This window comes from Cynara cardunculus, assembly GCF_001531365.2.
Source record: "Cynara cardunculus var. scolymus isolate 2C chromosome LG 4, CcrdV1, whole genome shotgun sequence".
Taxonomy (NCBI): Eukaryota; Viridiplantae; Streptophyta; class Magnoliopsida; order Asterales; family Asteraceae; genus Cynara; species Cynara cardunculus.
Window position 1 is genome coordinate 12829129 of NC_037531.1, and position 19030 is coordinate 12848158.

Here is a 19030-nt window from a genome sequence, read left to right on the forward strand (position 1 = left end):
TTTATAAAATGTTATATTATTAAACCAAAAATAAATTATTTCATTATTAAACTTAAATTAAATTATAATTTTTTTTAAAGAAATCTATACTACCTTATTAAGCAAATTTAGTAAAAATCTTAAAGTCTTAAAATTATAAATGACCAAGATACCCTTATCTATCCTACCTTTACCTATACTTTTCAACCCTTTTCCCTTTACCCGGCTACCCTCCCAAAACGTCGCTTCCATTGCTCCCCTCCCCCGAGACGACGTTTCAGACAAGTCGTCCCTCCCAAGACGACGATTCAGGGATTTCTCTCACTCCCCAAGATGACGATTCCCTTTAAAAAGAGTTTCCATCGCTCAATCGTTCAATCACTTACTGATCCATCGTTCAATCCTCCCTCCCATCTTCTCTCAATCTTCCATCGTTCAATCCATTACGATTCATGCATTTCTCTCAATCGTTCAATTCGTCTCCATCTCCAAGTAATTATTTGGTTTTTATTAACATTAAAAAAAATCAGGGTTTTTGAGTGTGAATTCCAGTTGTGTTTACTGTGAGCTAACAACCAAATCAAACGAATGAAGACAACACGCCAACCCTTGTTCTACCCTAAGACCGACTTATATTCTGATTTGTATCATCCTCATGTGTGTAAGCTACCATGAACCTGTCTGTATTTTCGGGTTCATATGTAGTAAATTTATTAGATATATGACATATGCCCATTGTCTGGTTACTGTGTTTTACATTGCATGTTGCATTTCTAGGCTGTTCTTTTTTAGAATTTATGGGATGGGGAGGGATATAGGTCAGCAAAATCATTATTCATGGGATCTTTAGTTTGTTTGACTATGCGGACTACTTGCTTGCCAATTGAAATTTTCAGAAAATTTACCTTTCTCATTATGTCACTTCCAAGTGCCACATGTTACAATGGGAGGGGGAGAAGATTGGTGAACGGTGAGAATGCCATATTTCTAAGTTACCTGTGCTTTTTTTTTTCTTTCCAAAGATAGGAAACATAGCTATTCTATTAATTTTATTCAATCAAGTGTAAATTTTTCCAAATAATTGTATTTAAAATCTTTTTAGATCGTAAAGTGGACCAACTTTCTGGGATTTGGGGAGCTTGGAGGGGGGAGGGGAAATATGACAAACCATCAAATTTGTAACTAATACTCATAGTATCTGATTAAACACTTAGAAAAGAAAATTTAAACTTGCCTTACAAGAATTATATCCTATGAAATTCATCTATCGGATATAGTCTCAATATAGTAACATATGAACCTCAAGCCTTAGGTCTCAGGTGTAACTCATTCGTTGGATCCTTTTGTATAGATTGTGGAGCTAGCTCTGTCACCTTTAAGATTTTAACCATCCAATCAAGGAAATTTGATAGACTTTCTTATTGGTCACTTAAAGCTTAAAGATTCATATGTCTACAATATGTACAAAGTCTCTTTGTATTTGATGAAACATCTTCATAATATTTCTATAGCTGGAAATCCGATGCATAGCTTATATTTTGGAATAGAAGAAGATATGATTTTTACTTGTAAAAGTATTGTAACTATTTGTATTGATCCAAGAGCAAAATGTCTTCAACAAAATTGAAGACTAGTTGAAGTGAGGTCAAGATCGTCTTCAAAGCGGATTGATTTGCCATCTATACAAAAAGATCAATACAAATAAAGTCAACTAGTAGTTTGACAAATACTAATGGCAAGCTAAATTTTGGAGTACAAATTTGTCCAACAAGTTTGGCTCACTAACTCTCCAACACCCATTTTGGTATGAGAACATGCACAAAATGTCAACCAAAGTAAGTTCTAAAGTACTATTTTATTAGTATCATACTTCCTTTATTATTCCCTCGGTAGAAAGATGGGATAGGTTAACAAGTGTCTACATCAACCTCAAAGACTGAAATGAAGAGTACTAGCTAGCATACATGGATCAACAAATCAAATGAAGACACGTGTTAGAATTGGACAATAGCATTTAATGCAATGACGACTATAAAAGGTCTGCCTAGTCATTCATTATTACTCACCCATTTTGAAAAGAACTTTTTTGTGATAGTCTTTTAGGCAAAATCAGTGTCAACATCTGAAGAACTTTATAGTCATTCAGATATGAAATAGTACTTCTTCCCCGCTCTTTCAGTGTTAGAAAATTTATCACCGGTCAGATTGTTTAGAATCACAAATCTTACTTTCCTAGCTTCCACGACAAATATGCAATTCTTTGTTTTATACGAAATATAGAATATTGGATTAAAAAGTGAAATTTTATTGTGTTTATACTCACCCCCCCCCCTCCTCTACAAACACCTCATATGCAAGTCATCACTTTCCATGACCAACAGAAATTAAGACCAAAAAGAAAAATGGTTTCAATTTGTAACTTCGAAAATGAATTGGTGGACTAGTGAATTTGTGAAACTTTCTTACCATCTTCAACAATTTATTCAGCAAGAAAAACCAAACTACATTGTTATAATAATATTTCTACAATGACCACAGTTTCATTTCTTCAATACTTCAAAATTAGTAATAAAAAAAAAGATTCTAAATGAATGAAAATACAATAAGAACCACAAGTCTAGAACAATATGATTTATTTTATTATATTTTGTATATTCAATTTACATAAATACTGCAATGAGAGGATTTTGTTTATAATCAAGTATTATAAATACTGCAATGAGAGGATTTATTTTATTATTTAAAATAGGGCCCAAAACTTGTCAGGAACTGACCTGGGGGAGGCTACTTTAAATGAAGATCACGGGGGTAGGGGTGGGTTTTGTGGTGTATATATGTAATATGTTATAGAGTGAATTAAGGTTTAGGTCCTCGTGGTTTATAATTCAATAAGACAAATTAGAAAAGAAAAAAAATTGAGAAAAGACCAAATTACCCCTCACTTAACGGGTAGGCAATCGCCAGTGCCACAAACCAAAACTGTTATAACCGTTATTAGAGGTCTAGGAGTTGTTTTTGTTATTTACCTATAGATGAGGGTTTATTTTGAATTTATGGGTTATAAAAACCCGACAGCATCGTCTCATCTTGTTCCAAAAAGAGAGTTTTATTAAAAGTGATATGTCTGGGTTATCCCTAGAGTGTGCATCGGGAATAATAAGCCAAGAAGGAAAGAATTTTGATGTTTGGTTTAAATCCCTTCTCTTTCAGTCGTAAGATATGTCGTCTTTAATCTTCAAGAAATTAAGGTTTGTGTTAAGTTTTTAGTTGGTGGCTTTGGGTACCTTGATTTAATTGTTGTATATATATATATATATGTATGTTCAAGTGAGAAGCTAAACATTTTTGCGAGAAGGCAAGAAGTTTCGGTATCATATATGATTACACACATGATACATAAGCTTAATCATATATGATTAAACACATGTTGCATTGACAACACATAGATGTTTAATCATATATGATTAAACACACCCAAAAGAGTATAATCATAAATGATATTGAAATTTATCGCTTTCTCACAAAATGTTTTACTTCTCGCATGATCCTTCATCCATATGTATATATATATATATATATATATATATATATATAGGTTTTGTGGGTTCAAGATTCTTCCATAAAAATCTGTGGAATCCTTTCTAAGTAAGTGTCCATGTCCATATCAGTTTTGAAATCATCTATATATATATATATATATATATATGTATAGGTTTTGTTTTTGTACGTGTCAAACTAGTGGGTTATTTTGATTCATGTTATGGGAGAAATCTTTGATTTAGAAATCCTTGGGATTCTTAATGAGGATTTAAGTTCTTTTGATATAGAAACCCATGATATGTTGGTTTATTTGAGTTTGTGTTTAAAAAGAGGGAAATTTTCAGGGATAAATCTTTTGATTTGAATGTTTGGAGTTGTTAGGTTGAAACAGGGGAATAAGGACGAAACAGTAGGCCACACGAACTACCCTGCGACCTAAGTCGCGCGGCTAGTGCAAGCCACTATTTTGCGGGTTTTTTCCAGTGTTTGCTTCATGTTTTTTTTGGGATACTCCGGGGTACTGTTTATGTACTTTATAGGATAATTAGAGGGAAGGTTGATTTTATTGTTCGGATTGTGATATATGCTACCCTAATTCAGATTGAAGTATTTGGTTTTGATCGTTCGTTCTGGTTAAAGTTTATTTCCTCATTATCATCATCGAGGTGAGTTTTCTTGTAACATTTTTTGAACTGAAATGCATATATTATCATATGTTATTGTTTCAAGTGTTATACCTTATTGGTATGTTTGGGTTATTACTGTTAACTGTGATAACACATGTGATTTGATAAATGATTTATAGGTTGAAGGGACTTGCACAACAGTGCGTTGAGACTATGATGGTACGTGCATAATACATACATACACACACACACACACACACACATATATATATATATATATAGGTGGAGGTTCAAACAAGAACACTCCTGTTTTACGAGAATGTAAGAACATTTATGGGCCTCAAAATTATTTAACTCATAATTAAAACTAAAAGAAAATAAACTAATTAATTAAGGATAATCATGCGATTTCGTATTTCTGTAATTTTGGTGACATCTTTATCTTTAGAATCACATACAGATAATATGTTAACCGGTATCAAATAATTATCACATTCTAATCACAGCAAAATCACATAATGAACAGACAAAGTGATGAATGTAGATGTCATCATCATTGATATTCGATTATCACAACATTATCACATTTCTATCACAACAAAAATCATATAATTATTAGATGATTGCTAGATCATAAAAAGTCTTCAACTTATTAAATCATTATTATATTATTATCATGGCAAAATCAGATAATTATTACAATATTATCACATCATTATCGACAATGGACGGATCAACATAAGAAACCCTGGTGATAATAACAAAATTTAAGAGATAAAGATAAATCTAAGATAACAGATAATTATGAATAAATACTAATTCATTTTCATTTATTCTAATTTTTATTATGTATTAATTAATTTGGAAGTCCAAAAGTGTGCTCGTATTTTCGTAGAACATGAGTATTCTCGTTTGAACCTATATATTTATATTATATTATAAAACATTTGACAAAAACTCTTAAAAACCACTTTATACATAAAATATTGTTTATTAATGCATGTTACTTAAAACTTAAGATTACAAGTAGATTGTGCGTAAGTACAACTTATTAAAGCTCCATATCTGAATTCGTGTAACTAACTGCAGATAAACATAATTAAATATAGGATAAACATCTCATTTTAATTATAAAAAATCTAAAATATAATTAAGATAATTATTAAGTTCTAACAGAATGCTTAATATTATCTTTATAAAATGTTATATTATTAAACCAAAAATAAATTATTTCATTATTAAATTTAAATTAAATTATAATAAAAAAAAAAATTAAAGAAATTACATAAAAAATGAGAACTTTTAAAGAGTTGATTTGATATTAACATTAATATTTTTTTTCAAATTTTTATAATATTTTCAAATTTATATTTTATTCCAAAATAAAATCATTATTGTTTTCTTAAAAACACAACCCTATGCCTAGGTACCAACTATATGTTTACTGATTTAAAAGGTTTCATATGAACTGGTTTTCATTGTATTGCACTGACATAGATTTCTTTACTAGACCGTATGGTCTAAACCTCACTTTATTTTCAAAAATATACATTTTAGGGCAACAACAATTAGAAGGTAAAAGAAAGTGAAAAATGCGAGACCTTCTATTTGGATGTTCATTTGAAACCTATTGAAGAATTTTTATGAAATCTGCTTTTGATCTTCATGATATTTAGATCTTTTTATATAAAAATGTCATTAACAAAAATTTTGTGATAGACTTCAGACAGTTATATAGTTTTATAGAATAACACCCAACTGATAACCCCAATATGACTTGTTATTTTTTATTGTTATATGTTATATGTTATATGTTATATGTTATATGTTATATGTTATATGTTATATGGAATGATGATTTGTTACAAAAACATTACGAAATTACAATTCTAAAACTATTTTAGAATAAAAAAAACTCTCAGGTAAAAGGGTGATTAAAATTGTTTATAAAAATAATTTATTGACTTATTTCGGTGTTACACCGGTAATAAACACTTTTTAGATAAATAACTTATACCGGTGCTAAACCGGTAATAAGAAGTTTTATAATAAGTTGATAAATGTTTTTATAGAAAAACTAAAAAAACCATATGGAACCAAATCTATAATTTACTTTTAGAAAATCGAACATTGGAACATATTTGTTTTTGTGGATTTTAGTTGAAAAGAAATTTCTACCGCCAGACGTCTTATTTAACGACCAAGAATCTCTCCCTCCATCGCCATCGCCCCCATCTCATTGTAAATTGACTCACATACCAATCGCTGCTTTCTAACATCGCCACCCAACTATCGTCAACGACCAAACCTCTCACCACCTGGCTTTCTTTCAACCCTTCGCTCTTGCTTTTTCGATTCTTTAATATCTACTTCCAGATTATTCCCTCCCATTTTCTTTAATTCTCTTCCAACTGTTGATTGCAATTCACGCGGTCGGTTCTTGAGGTCTGTTCATCTGATACTACCAATTCATGCTTTGTGATTGTGTTTAACTGCTTGTCTGCCCGATCCTTTACTTGAAATCTTATTGGGTTCTTGTTATCTTTTGATTTTTCATTCACTGCATGAAATTTAGGTTAAAACTCTATGTCAGACTGTGTTTTCCTTTACTGGAATTAGTTGGGGTTCTTGATTTTATGAAAGGTTTAGTGGGTTCATTGATTTGAGTGTAAATTGACTCCCAACCCAACTAATTGGTTGTTTGATCGATTGGATTTGTGAAAGTTGCATATCCCTTTTTGAAGCTTTCATAGATGATTTAACTGCTGGTTCTAAAGATGCCAATAATTAGCATTGATTATCTTATCCATTTATTGCTACATCATACCAGAATTAGGAACATTGCTCCTGATCTTAAGCCCACTTTCTTTGATGCATCTCTCATGTCAATCTTGGCTGGCATCTGTCTCCTAACAACATTGATGAAGATTGTGTCAGAACCTATAAGTTCTGGTAGAATTTATGATTAAGATATCTAATCAAAGGGGTCTTAATTCTATATCTTGATCATTTATTTATATGTCGTTGATGTGAGTAATGGAACATACCATAACTTGTGAACAAGAAAGGGCATGCATTTCTCTTTGATCAAAGATCACTCCATCAGTAGGTAAAGTTGATCAAACATAGCCGCTTACTAATTTTACAAACTGAAGCTGCAAAGGTATGTTTTCATGCTGCTATTTTTTGGTTTATTCCCACTTATTTGTGGTTCATTTTTGCAGCAAAGGTTGAAACATATATCCACTAATAGGAAAATGTCCGAGGAGAATTCTTTAATTGCTGAATCACCTAGAAGGCGTTCTGGTCTACTAAGAGATCAAGTTCAGTTGGTTAAAAAGAAGGATTCATCTCGTTACGAGATTGCTCCCATCCAAGATCCTCTTTCATTTGAGAAGGGTTTCTTCGTAGTGATCCGTGCATGCCAGTTGTTGGTTCAAAAGAATGAGGGTATTTTATTAGTCGGTGTAGCAGGTCCATCCGGGGCTGGGAAGACTGTATTTACAGATAAAGTCCTTAACTTTATGCCCAGCATTGCTGTTATAACAATGGACAACTACAATGATGCAACACGTATTGTCGATGGCAACTTTGATGGTAATTAGTGTTAATTTCTACTATTATTCTACTGGTTTATCACTTCCATGGCAGTTATCTAACAGCAGTTACTTTGATGCAGATCCAAGGCTGACAGATTACAACACATTACTTGAAAATATCCATGGACTAAAGGAAGGGAGGACGGTTGAAGTTCCCATATATGACTTTAAGTCCAGTTCACGAATTGGTTACAGGTTAGGAATCTTTCTTTTTACTAAAACCAAACGAACCCAGTATTTCTGTCCATCTAGCTGTATTATTTTCCTAAAAGTGTTTCTATCTAACAGAACACTCGAAGTTCCTTCTTCTCGCATAGTGATTATCGAAGGGATTTATGCGCTTAGTGAAAAACTACGACCATTGCTAGATCTCCGTGTCTCTGTCACTGGTGGAGTACACTTTGATCTTGTGAAGCGGGTTTTGAGGGACATTCAACGTGTTGGACAAGAACCCGAAGAAATAATTCATCAAATATCTGAAACGGTATTCTTAGTTTGACTATTTGTATAACCTTATACATTGTCTCTAAATGCTCTAAGATATTCTTGTACACAGGTATATCCTATGTACAAAGCTTTTATCGAGCCTGATCTTCAGACCGCACATATAAAAATCATCAACAAGTTCAATCCTTTCTCAGGATTCCAGAATCCAAGTTATATTTTGAAGGTCAGTTCCTGTTGAAAAGGAAATTTACAAGGGTAATTTAGAGAATTTACCTACTCATATTTCTTTTAACTGTAGTCCAAAAAGACTGTGACCCCAGAGCAGATGAAGGCGGTTCTCTCTCAAGAACATCAAGAAAGAAAAGAAGAAACTTACGATATATATCTTCTACCACCCGGTGAAGATCCTGAAGCCTGTCAATCATATCTGAGGATGAGGAACAGGGATGGGAAATACAACCTAATGTTTGAGGCATGAATCTTCTACAAAAATTAAAATTTTCTTTCGAAACTGTTGTTTTCCTCTTTAGGGTAACCCCACCTCTGGGTGGGTGGGATATACTGGGATTGTTTGATTTGGTTTGGTTTGGTTTATTGAAACATTTGTATGTTCAGGAGTGGGTGACCGATAGTCCATTCATCATATCACCTAGAATCACCTTTGAAGTGAGTGTGCGTCTTCTTGGTGGGCTAATGGCTTTAGGATACACGATTGCTGCTATACTCAAAAGAAGTAGCCATATTTTCTTCGATGAAAAGGTCTGTGTGAAAACCGATTGGTTGGAGCAACTTAATCGCACCTATGTTCAGGTAATCTATTTGAACACTATCTTAAGATCTGACGAAATTCTTTTTATGCTTTCAAGTTCCTTCTTTTGATGTTCTTTCGATCCAAATTTGGTTAAGGTGCAAGGAAGAGACCGTTTGTATGTCAAATATATTGCAGAGCAGCTCGGGTTAGATGGTACATATGTTCCTCGCACCTACATAGAACAAATACAGCTAGAAAAAGCCGTAAATGATGTGATGGTATGTGCTATTTCATACTCTCCCATCCCAAAATAAATGTCCACAATGAAAAGGCATACAATTTTAGAAATGTGAAATTATTACACTTTTTAATTAACTAAATGACAATTTTACCCTAAATAATAGAGGGATTCTGAATTTCTCCATCTTATAATTAAGGGTAGAACTGGAAAGTAGGCACCTACTTTTGAAATGAAAGCGAACACTTATTCTGAGACACACTGAAATAGAAATGTGGACACTTTGGGACAGATGAAGTCGTAAACTTTGATTATGCATGTGTGTTCGTAGTCTTGATCAAGTGGAAATTTACAGACATTGCCAGATGATCTGAAAACGAAGCTTAGTATCGATGATGATTTGGTTTCAAGCCCCAAAGAAGCGTTATCTCGTGCTTCTGCTGATAGGAGATCCAAATACCTCAACCGGTACTTTTCATCTCCATTAGACACAGATCATCGAACCTATATATATGTAGGAATCTCCGTCTTTGAAGGACTCTTTCAGAAAGATATTCAAAAGGGGTTTCATATATTCTCACAGTTTCCGGTTTTCACCCCTTGGGCCCCGCTAGAAAGCCTATGAAGTTTTCTGAAACAGTAAGAGAGGGTTATTGTTTTGAATAAAACAGCGGGAGCTCTTATAAGAACCAGGATTTCTTCTAGTTATATATGTAGGTAAGGTTTTAAATTCGAGTTGTGCATCAACAGGGGTGGTGCGCACTCGCTATCTACACGTGAACGGAATTTATCAAAGCTGACAAAACTTTCCATTAATAGTAGGAGGTTCGACGGGAGGACCCCTGATTCACCAGCACCCGTTGCAAATCAAGTAAACTCCATATCTCTTCCATTTCAAGTTTTTGTTTGTTTGTTTTTTCGGAATTTATTTAGCATTCGTTTTGATTATTTTACTTTTAGGGAGTCATCACTCACCTCTCGGAACAAATTTCCACTCTCAACGAAAGGATGGATGACTTCACATCTCGTATCGAAGAACTAACTTCGAAATTTTCTGAAAGAAGAGTCCCTAGCCATCAAAATATGGCTATGGCCGGCCAGGCCGAATCCTGCAACGGTTCGGCAACTTCACTGTTCATGGCCGGGCTGGGAAACGGTTCATTGACCGGACAACTGCTACCCAATTCCGCATCTTCTAACCAGTTGGCTCGAGAATCTCCCCTCATGGAAGAGGTACATACCCCGCCTTATATTTGAAAGTTTTTCTTTTTGCCCCCGTAGGATTTAGGGTGGTGACCGTTTTCTTTTTTGTTGGATAGGTGTTACTGATAGCAAGGGGGCAACGACAAGTGATGCATCAGATAGACAACTTAAGTAACTTGTTACGTGAGTATGGTGTAGAACGGTCTCAGCAAGATCGGGGGGCAGAAAAGAGGAACCGATTGATGGAGATTGAATCGTTTGGGATACCGTTCATCGTAACATTGACGATTGGTGGGTTGGGTTTCTTGTTGTGTAGGAGTCTGTATTCTCAAAAGTAACCAGTCTCTTGAAAAGTTTACTTACTCAAATAAATTGGGGATCAAAGTATAAGGTATTACCACTTTAATGTGTAAAGAATGGGGTGAATGTTGTCCCTGGAAAAGTATTACATATAGCAACAAAAGAAGCTTTTATTTCACAAGGCTCATTTCTTGTTATGCTGTGGTTGTTAGCTGAAAAGCTAACGGTAATAGTTTAGGAACTCGGGAACTACCCTTTTGTCTGGCTATGGAGTCGAGTTTGAGATGAACCAATCACCATTGAACCAATAGGCTCATTTGCAGCTATGGCTAAAAAGGTCATCTGACCACGAACGCCAAGAAATCTTTGGTGTAGAATGGAACGAAAAACTCATTGTGTGATTAGGCTGCTGATAACAATACATTGAAGTACATGATTTAAATTAAACAAGGAAAGCTACAAACAATCGTCATCAGAACATAGAAGCGGCAAGTGAAGTTATTTCTGAAGCAACTTCATCATATTCGGTTTTCAGCTTTTTCTGATCTTCCTCTCCAAGTTCTCCCTTTGTCGGCTTGGGGAGAACCAGAATGCAGCATGTCGGCCTCTTGGTGGCACCTGCATTTGCAAGATCCTGCAGCAACAGCAGCAGCCATTTTATCACGTATATCGTCTCGTTGGTTAACAACAATTGGGATGAGTAGTAGACAGTGGCATGAAAACCAGACTTGCAGTGCAAAAATGGATTTGGTACGCAAACAGGATTAGACGAGACTGGACAGGCAAGTGAAAGAATTCTAGGTTTTAAGGGTTAATTTAACATGGGTAATCTAGCAGTTCACAAATCTTGTCTCATCTCCCTGATTTTTGTTCCACCTATTTTGATGGAACAGAAAATGTGCATTTTTGTCCCACTCAGAGCTTGTCTTATCCCAGTTTAATGTCGCACCAAACATATGACAAGTTATTGTACCGTTCTGTCCTGATTGCCAAACGTACCCAACAAGCACAACAAGCTAACTATAGTAAACCAAACCGAACAAACCTAGTATATCCAGGCAGAGGTAATGTCTCAAGGGTAAGATGTACAAACTTTTTTTACTACAAAAAGATTTGGATATTGATCTTGGGTAATAGCAGACTAATACAAGACAGCAAACTAGAAAAGTAAAGCAATAGCAGGTAATAGAGGATTTAACAACAATAGAAGATGGCTAACTTACTTCTTTGGATGATACATATACATACGGTATATCCGCCTCTTCGCATAGCACGGGAACATGCGTTATCACATCAATTGGGTTTATGTTTCCAGCAATAACACACACTCTGCGTTCACCAAAACAAATGATCAGATTCGAAAAGAACTCATCTTTCACCCCTGAAACAAATATCTATTGTAGGTCAACCATTTGTGTTCATCAGTTAACACTTAACACCCATATCCATGGATGGTTTCTTCACAATGGTTCCATGGGGCCAGTTTCAGTGGACCCATGTGTCCGATATGCTCACCCCCTAACCCGTTTGCAGTAATGCACTAGAAAACTCAACTCTCAATAAGAACAGTGGTTTCCATTAACAAACCCTAATCCCCAAATAACGACCAGCCATAAACAATAGCATCCATGCTGTCAACTTATTAACATGAAAACTGTAGACTAAACAACTAACGATCTATAACACTATAGATGAACCCTAATGGCATATAAAATCACAAACTTGAATCAAATTGCATAATGATGAAATGAATTAGAATTACTTACCCTTTATTACCCCGTCTGATGCTCTTGACAACCTCCTTGACTCCTCTCTTTACACATTTGTGTTCGGCAGCTAAATAGCATTCAAAAGATGAAGATAAGTTTAGTAAGGATTGATTGATTGATGTTAAAGAGAAAAGTGAGTTTGATTGAATGAACCTTTGCGGACGAGTTTAAGGGTACGTTTGGAGAGTTTTTTGCCAGCAAGGGGCTTAGCGATTGGGGCTAAAGCCAGAAGCTTCTTCTTCTCCTTCTCCTTGTGTGCCGATTTCTCTGTTTCACTATCACTTCCTCCCATTTTTTTTTTTGCTCGAAAAAATGGAGGCAAAAGCAGAATTAGGGTTTATTCCTACGTTTACGTTTTTATTTTTTAGGGTTTAAGGAGGTAGTAGAAGCAGTGGTTCTCGTGTGCTTCGCACGTGATTGGTTCACCTGCGATTAACTTGGGCCGCACCCCTTACATATGCCTGGCCCAAATCATCATTTTTTTATGGGGTTCACAAAAATGGGACTAAACCTGATTAACCGAGTCAACCCAGCCTGAAATAACCTAATTCAATTCACTCCAAAATGAATCGGTACTTGATTGAGTTATAGAATCTTCAAATCATAAAGTATCGAGTTAGAATTAGGTTAGAGTCATTTGAACTCAATCCAACCCAATACTAACATATATAAATGATTCACAACCTTCTGATTCGTTTGAACTTGGCTCCAAAGGTTACCAGGAGATATCAGGTTCAAATCCAAGGAGGAATAAAAATCCCCACGGAGGTTCAAATGTGGTGACTCCATGCTATCTGCAAAGCAAGTGGTCGTCCTAAGATTAGTTGGCTCGCATAGCGGGTTGGATATCCAAATTAATAAAAAGAAAAAATGATTCACGATGATAAACTTTAGACATATTCTCGAATATTGTATATTTCAAGATAGATGTAAAAGAAATCCCAAGTTTCTAAATGATTCATGATAGCGTAGATAGTTTTTCGAAACAAACACCAATATTTCTTAAATATATATACATTTCAATGAAAAGCGTAAGAAAATATCTTCACCATTGAATGCACATTAAGATGAGATGCACGAAGATACACCGAAACAATCCCCATATCAAAGCATAATTCATGTATAAGTTTGAAATCAAATATGATCAAGGGTCCAGATTCTTTCTTACACTTCTCACCTTAATTCTCTACCTCAGATGATGTCATTGCCTATATAACATCATTAAGAGGCACTAAACAACAATAAAACAAATTAAAAGGAAGAAGTGTTAATCTTGGTCTTGTTCATACGAGTAAAAACATTTTTATATTATAAAATCAACATTTAATATGATAAATCGAATTTCACATAAAGTCTTGCAATCAATAATAATAACGAGAACGACATCGAACCCACCTATTTGAAGTAATCGAGCCATTTTCACAATGCATAATGGATCGAATGTGTATATACCATACCCGTACCTGATATTCAATCCGTCTTTATAACCAATCTATCATATGTTAATTGTGGACTTAATTAACCATTTCTTTTGCCTATGCAAGGAAAAAGATGCTATAAATAAACTCTCACACATTGCATATGTTCGACAATCATCATACACTTGGGATGTGAGAATTCACAACTTGCAATTTTGACCACCTTGAATCAGCTGCTGCCTCAAAACCCTTCTCATCACCTTGTTTGTTGCTGTTCTAGGAAGTGATTCAAGGGTCACCACACCAGAAACCTCGACAACAGAAAAACAAAGTCAAATTGGGAATTACGAGGTTCATACGATGTCAAACTTCTCCATATACTTAACTAGATGCGGGTTCATTTGAGAACAACGAATATTTTTGGAACAAACTATTCATGAATTATTCATGAGGAAGATGAAGAAAATGCATGATGAATATTTAGGTGTATTCATCATGAATAGTTGGTTCTTAAGAAATATATGGTTCCTAAATGCACTTACCCCTGCTCAACATAAATAGCCTTGGATGATAACTGATACCTTAAACAAAGGGTTTAGATTCTTCTGTAAAGCGGAATTCAGTGACACCTTCAGCTTATTCAAGTCAGGTGTTGTTGAACCATTGGCATCTTTGAACACGACTACAATTACCAACCTCTCTGGCCCACCACCACTCGGTGCAACACCTATAGCTGCTGTCTCGAGGATTGTGTCATCAACTGAGTTGCATATGCGTTCAATCTCAACCGAGCTTACCTGCACAGAACACCATACTCGTCTTTAAAGGGTTTTCATAAAAATTAGGCCGTTACCAACACAAATTGGGTAAACGCTACACGTAAGAGGTTCGGACCGGATAAGCATTTTGAAATGGTTGTTTACCGAGTGTTTTGTAGTAAGTGTGCTTACCAATAAAAGACCATCATATTTTGAAATGAAGAGAAAAAAGAAGGGTGTACAACTTATAGGGTGCGTTTGGTACAGGGGACATGCCAAAATAAAAACTTATCCCACGTTTGGTGCGACATTTAGACCTGGACAGGACTGAGTTTTTTTTGTCCCACCAAAATAAGGGGAACAAAAATAAGGAGAGACAAGACAATATTAATAAATTACTAAACTACCCATGTCAAATTAAAACCCTAAAACATTGCAAAATCTTTCACCCGCCCTGCTTCACTCTTGCCCATCCAATCTGGTCTGCATAAGAAAAAAATGAAGATCAAAACTATACCTTGATGCCTCCAAGATTCATGGTATCATCTGCACGACCATGGGCACGATAGCATCCTCTAGGCGTTCGCTCAAATACATCCCCATGCCTTCTTAGAACCTATGATTTAAACATTTAACCAAATGTGAATTCAAACCCCTCATAATTCTAGACATAAGGTGACTTTTTACTTACCTTCCCATTCCAAGAAGGCATGCCTTTGAAGTAAACATCATAGTGGTTAGCATTTAGAAGCGTGCTTGATGCTCCAAACATGAGAGGATAAAGAGCCAATTCACCAAATCCAGATACATTTGGTGGCTATAACAAAGATACCAACACCAAATAGATTAGAGCATCTCCAACAGCTTCTCCATAATATCTCCGAAATGAAGAAGCAATAGTCAAAATCTCAAAAAAAAAACATCCGACTCCAATAGTATCTCCATTTTAGAGACTTAAACTGGGAATTTTTTCCTGGGAAGGATAAAAATTCATTCTCTCTCTTCCTTCATTTAATTTTAGAGTATTCTCCAAATTTGAAGAAATTTCCCCCCTCTCTCCTACTTTCTCCATTTCTGAGAAGCTATTGGAGCAAAAGAAGTGCCTAAAAACTCCAAAAACTTAGGTTTCTCCATGGTTACGACTGAAAAAAGTTAAACAACCCATATATTTTTAGCTTTTGGAATAATTAGCAGTAAGTGTATGATTGACCACAAAGCTACTTTCTTGGGGTTGGGGGTGGTGATTGGTTGGTAAATTGTGCTTACTATAGGGATTCCATCTTTGCCAAGGATAAACAGATTACATCCTAAAGTGGGTGTGCTGAAAGCAGACAAGCACTGAGGCTGCAGTAATGATCCGGTAATAAAACCACCGCCAATCTCTGTGCCCCCACAATACTCGATCACCGGCTTGTATTTAGCTCTTCCCATCAGCCAAAGATATTCATCCACACTAGATGCCTCACCAGTCGATCCAAAGCACCTACCAAATCAGTTCAGCTTAGAAGATGAACATAAAAGTAGAAAGAGAATCAGATCTAGCATCACAATCTACATGTGATGAACAGCCCAACTATTTTTTTAACATCAGAACTATTGTACATTATAACACAATATGACCCATGTGTCTCGTTGGTTATGATAATATCATAATACTCACTCCGCCAGATAATCAGGAATATTCTATAAATTGGGGAAAATGACCCAGCCATTGTTGGGTCCTCTGATTAAAAGACCTTCTGACACGGTTTTCTTTTTAAATCCATGACCTTACAAGTTTGAGAACGCCGCTTAACAGAAGAATGTCACTTCCATACACAAAGAATGCCTAGAAACTTGTGAGAAGGTCATGAATATAAAAAGCACTTGTTGAGAGGTCATTTAGCTAAATAACTCACTGTCGTTGCACTTTGAATGATAGCACGTTCGAGGGAAGAGGGCATACAAAATTTCTGAGCAATATCAAATAGAGTTTCCAATGCGTTTGAAACTCAAATGGGGTAAAATAGTCTATTAACCCAATTGACAAACTTATGTCAATCAGATTTTAACTAGAAAAAAAATAAAAATGACCCAAATATTTTGCTTTGGACAGTAGTAGAACAGAATAGAAGGGAGTGATTTGATACTAGAGTTAGGATTCAGCAATAGCCCAAACATGAACTCAAGACTAAGCACTCACCGGATGGTTGACCAGTCACAGCCAGCTGTACTATTCTTTGTTCTCCATGCCCTTACAATACTTGGGATCACTCCCAACACTGTTACTTTTGCATCCTGAAAAAATTCAAGCAGCTGCTATAATATAAACATTGAAAATGAAATTACACAAATGCAACATGAGTTGGTGATGGTAAGATATAGGCTGATAACAAAACAACAAACTTTTTATCCCAACTAATTGGAGATGGCTAAATATAGAGAAAATAGGCACGTTGCTGCAAGATTCAAGGTTACGAGAAAAAATGTGGTGTTAAAATGAATCTAGAAGTGAATAAAATTTCAAGAGAACCTGAACAAACTTGGCAAACCCAAAACTGAGGGGAGATCCATTATACAAGGCAAGTGATGCCCCATTCAGCATTGAAGCATAAACTAGCCAAGGACCCATCATCCATCCAAGATTAGTGGGCCATGCAAGAACATCACCTTTGTTGACATCGGTGTGGCACCAACCATCTGCACCAGCCTTGAAAGGTGTTGCAAGGGTCCATGGAATTGCCTTTGGTTCCCCTGCGTTCAATTCATTCTATTAGTAATTGTTCTATACATATATTCCCTTTGACCATACAGAATCAATACCCTTGTAACACATTCCTTTCCAAACTAATTAGGTTAGGATAAGCTAAAAATGAAAGCAAATGAGAAACCCAAAAGTTTATATAAAGACCCCTAGAACCCTAGGGTTTGGTGAATGAATGGTGTCCACAATCAGATATCTCTATTCAGTCTAGGGATGCTCACAGTAGGTTAATGAACTGAAATGAGGTTTTGGTAGGTTAACCTAACAAATCAGTTTGCCATTCTCTTGAACCGGAACCTCACTGAAAAACCAGGTTAACTGGTAAATCAGTTGCTCAGTTTTCAGTTCAGTTACCCGGTCAACCAATTAACTCGTCAAGCAAACTTTAGTAGTCCATTAGTGAGAAAGTTGGAGAGAAAATTACAAACTGAGGGTTAGATGTTTACAAGTCTACAAAAAAATAGACCACTAAATTTTTTAATAGGGAGAATTACAACAAACAGGGGGTGGGGTAAACAAAAGTTTGTCTTAGGAAAAGATTATTCACCCAGAATAAGTCCTATAATTTAAGAGAATACATTTTTAATATGATGCATATAACACCTAAAAAACATTTAAAACAAGATAAAATGATAGATAATAAAAACAAAAGATATGTTAAACAAGATAAATTTAATATTTCAATAACCATCCGACTCTAAAATCATGAGCCTAAACAGACCTGGAAAAAGAACTTTTATATCAGTTTGGTTAGCCAAACCAGTGTTAGTAATAAATAAATTCGGTTCTAGTTGATCAAAAAGGGTTTGTTGGTTTTTGGTTCACTTTTTGGATTTTAACACCACTACTATTCATCGCTTGATCAACTCTAACTATTCCAACGACCTCCTCTAGGTACAAGTTTCCTCTTAAGGGCTACATTGGTGATGAACAAGCCACCTCAAATGGTGTCGCCTCAGATTTTCCTCAACTAGTGCAATCCCACCTTCCTGTGCCTATCCTCAGTTACAATCCTATCCCTCCATATATGGCCAAACATCCACCTCAACATTCTCATTTCCACCACAAACATCATATAGTTTGAAGTTAATCACAAATACACAAATCTGCATCTTTGTGAAGACAGTGGGTCAAAGAGAATTTATGTTTCTACACAGCGTTACGACAAATAAAAAAAATGATGTTATTAGCTGTAAATTAGCTATTTCTGAGTTTAGCCTCATCTATTTTAGGATGTTTATTATGTGATTCATCACCTCTAAATGAGTGGAGATCATTTCCTAATTTGTAGCCTCTCAGTTGTATATATATTCAACTGATGTATATAGAAGATAATAAAAGGAAAACACGATTACTTTCATGGTATCAGAGCTAGACTCGATACCCTAGCTCTTGCTCTCTTATCATCAGAGATCAAACCACGGTTTGATTTCATCCCTGCTGTCCTCTTCCTGCTACCGTCTTCCTTTCACCCATGAATATTAAGCCTGAAAACGCTCCTAAGGCCCTTCACCTTGTCTACACCGTGACCAATATTCAACACAAGGTCCGGGTGCTTGACGGCACGAAGGTCTCTTACTCCTCGTGGGTCAAACTGTTTCAACTTCATGCCAAGGGATACAAAGTCATGTCACACATTGACGGGACACCGCCTCCGGC

At 35.4% G+C, this 19030-nt stretch overlaps 3 protein-coding genes across 6 annotated transcripts in view; 1 reads left to right on the plus strand and 2 right to left on the minus strand.

Annotated features, from left to right (window-relative positions):
- Positions 1–6419: 6419 nt before the first annotated feature.
- Positions 6420–10792, plus strand: LOC112511127 (uridine-cytidine kinase C). Of its 4 annotated transcripts, none has more exons than XM_025116585.1 (12): positions 6420–6590; positions 7370–7742; positions 7825–7939; positions 8033–8228; positions 8301–8414; positions 8490–8663; positions 8807–9001; positions 9098–9220; positions 9536–9648; positions 9931–10051; positions 10141–10413; positions 10500–10721. In XM_025116585.1, exons 2-12 carry the CDS (start codon positions 7403–7405, stop codon positions 10719–10721), a joined length of 1986 nt encoding a protein of 661 aa, XP_024972353.1. In that variant the 5' UTR covers positions 6420–6590; positions 7370–7402. The 4 variants fall into 4 exon arrangements, with proteins under 4 accessions (XP_024972353.1, XP_024972354.1, XP_024972351.1 ...); XM_025116586.1 differs by having other exon boundaries at positions 7375–7742; XM_025116583.1 differs by lacking the exon at positions 6420–6590 and having other exon boundaries at positions 6613–7742; positions 10500–10792.
- Positions 10793–11040: 248 nt separating this feature from the next.
- Positions 11041–13098, minus strand: LOC112511128 (H/ACA ribonucleoprotein complex subunit 2-like protein). Its single transcript, XM_025116587.1, has 4 exons — positions 12606–13098; positions 12450–12519; positions 11907–12012; positions 11041–11317 (listed from the first exon to the last, which is right to left on the minus strand). The coding sequence occupies exons 1-4, from the start codon at positions 12742–12744 to the stop codon at positions 11156–11158; spliced, it is 477 nt and encodes a 158-aa protein (XP_024972355.1). The 5' UTR covers positions 12745–13098; the 3' UTR covers positions 11041–11155.
- A 641-nt stretch (positions 13099–13739) lies between these two features.
- The window catches only part of LOC112511711 (probable acyl-activating enzyme 17, peroxisomal), a 14867-nt gene continuing 9576 nt past the window's right edge, over positions 13740–19030 (minus strand). The window contains exons 8-14 of the mRNA XM_025117424.1: positions 17141–17361; positions 16811–16905; positions 15895–16111; positions 15320–15445; positions 15146–15244; positions 14452–14667; positions 13740–14181 (exon numbers count right to left, since the gene is read on the minus strand). Coding sequence (XP_024973192.1) covers positions 14071–14181; positions 14452–14667; positions 15146–15244; positions 15320–15445; positions 15895–16111; positions 16811–16905; positions 17141–17361 — 1085 coding nt within the window. The 3' untranslated portion in view covers positions 13740–14070. The remainder of the gene's footprint in view (positions 14182–14451; positions 14668–15145; positions 15245–15319; positions 15446–15894; positions 16112–16810; positions 16906–17140; positions 17362–19030) is intronic.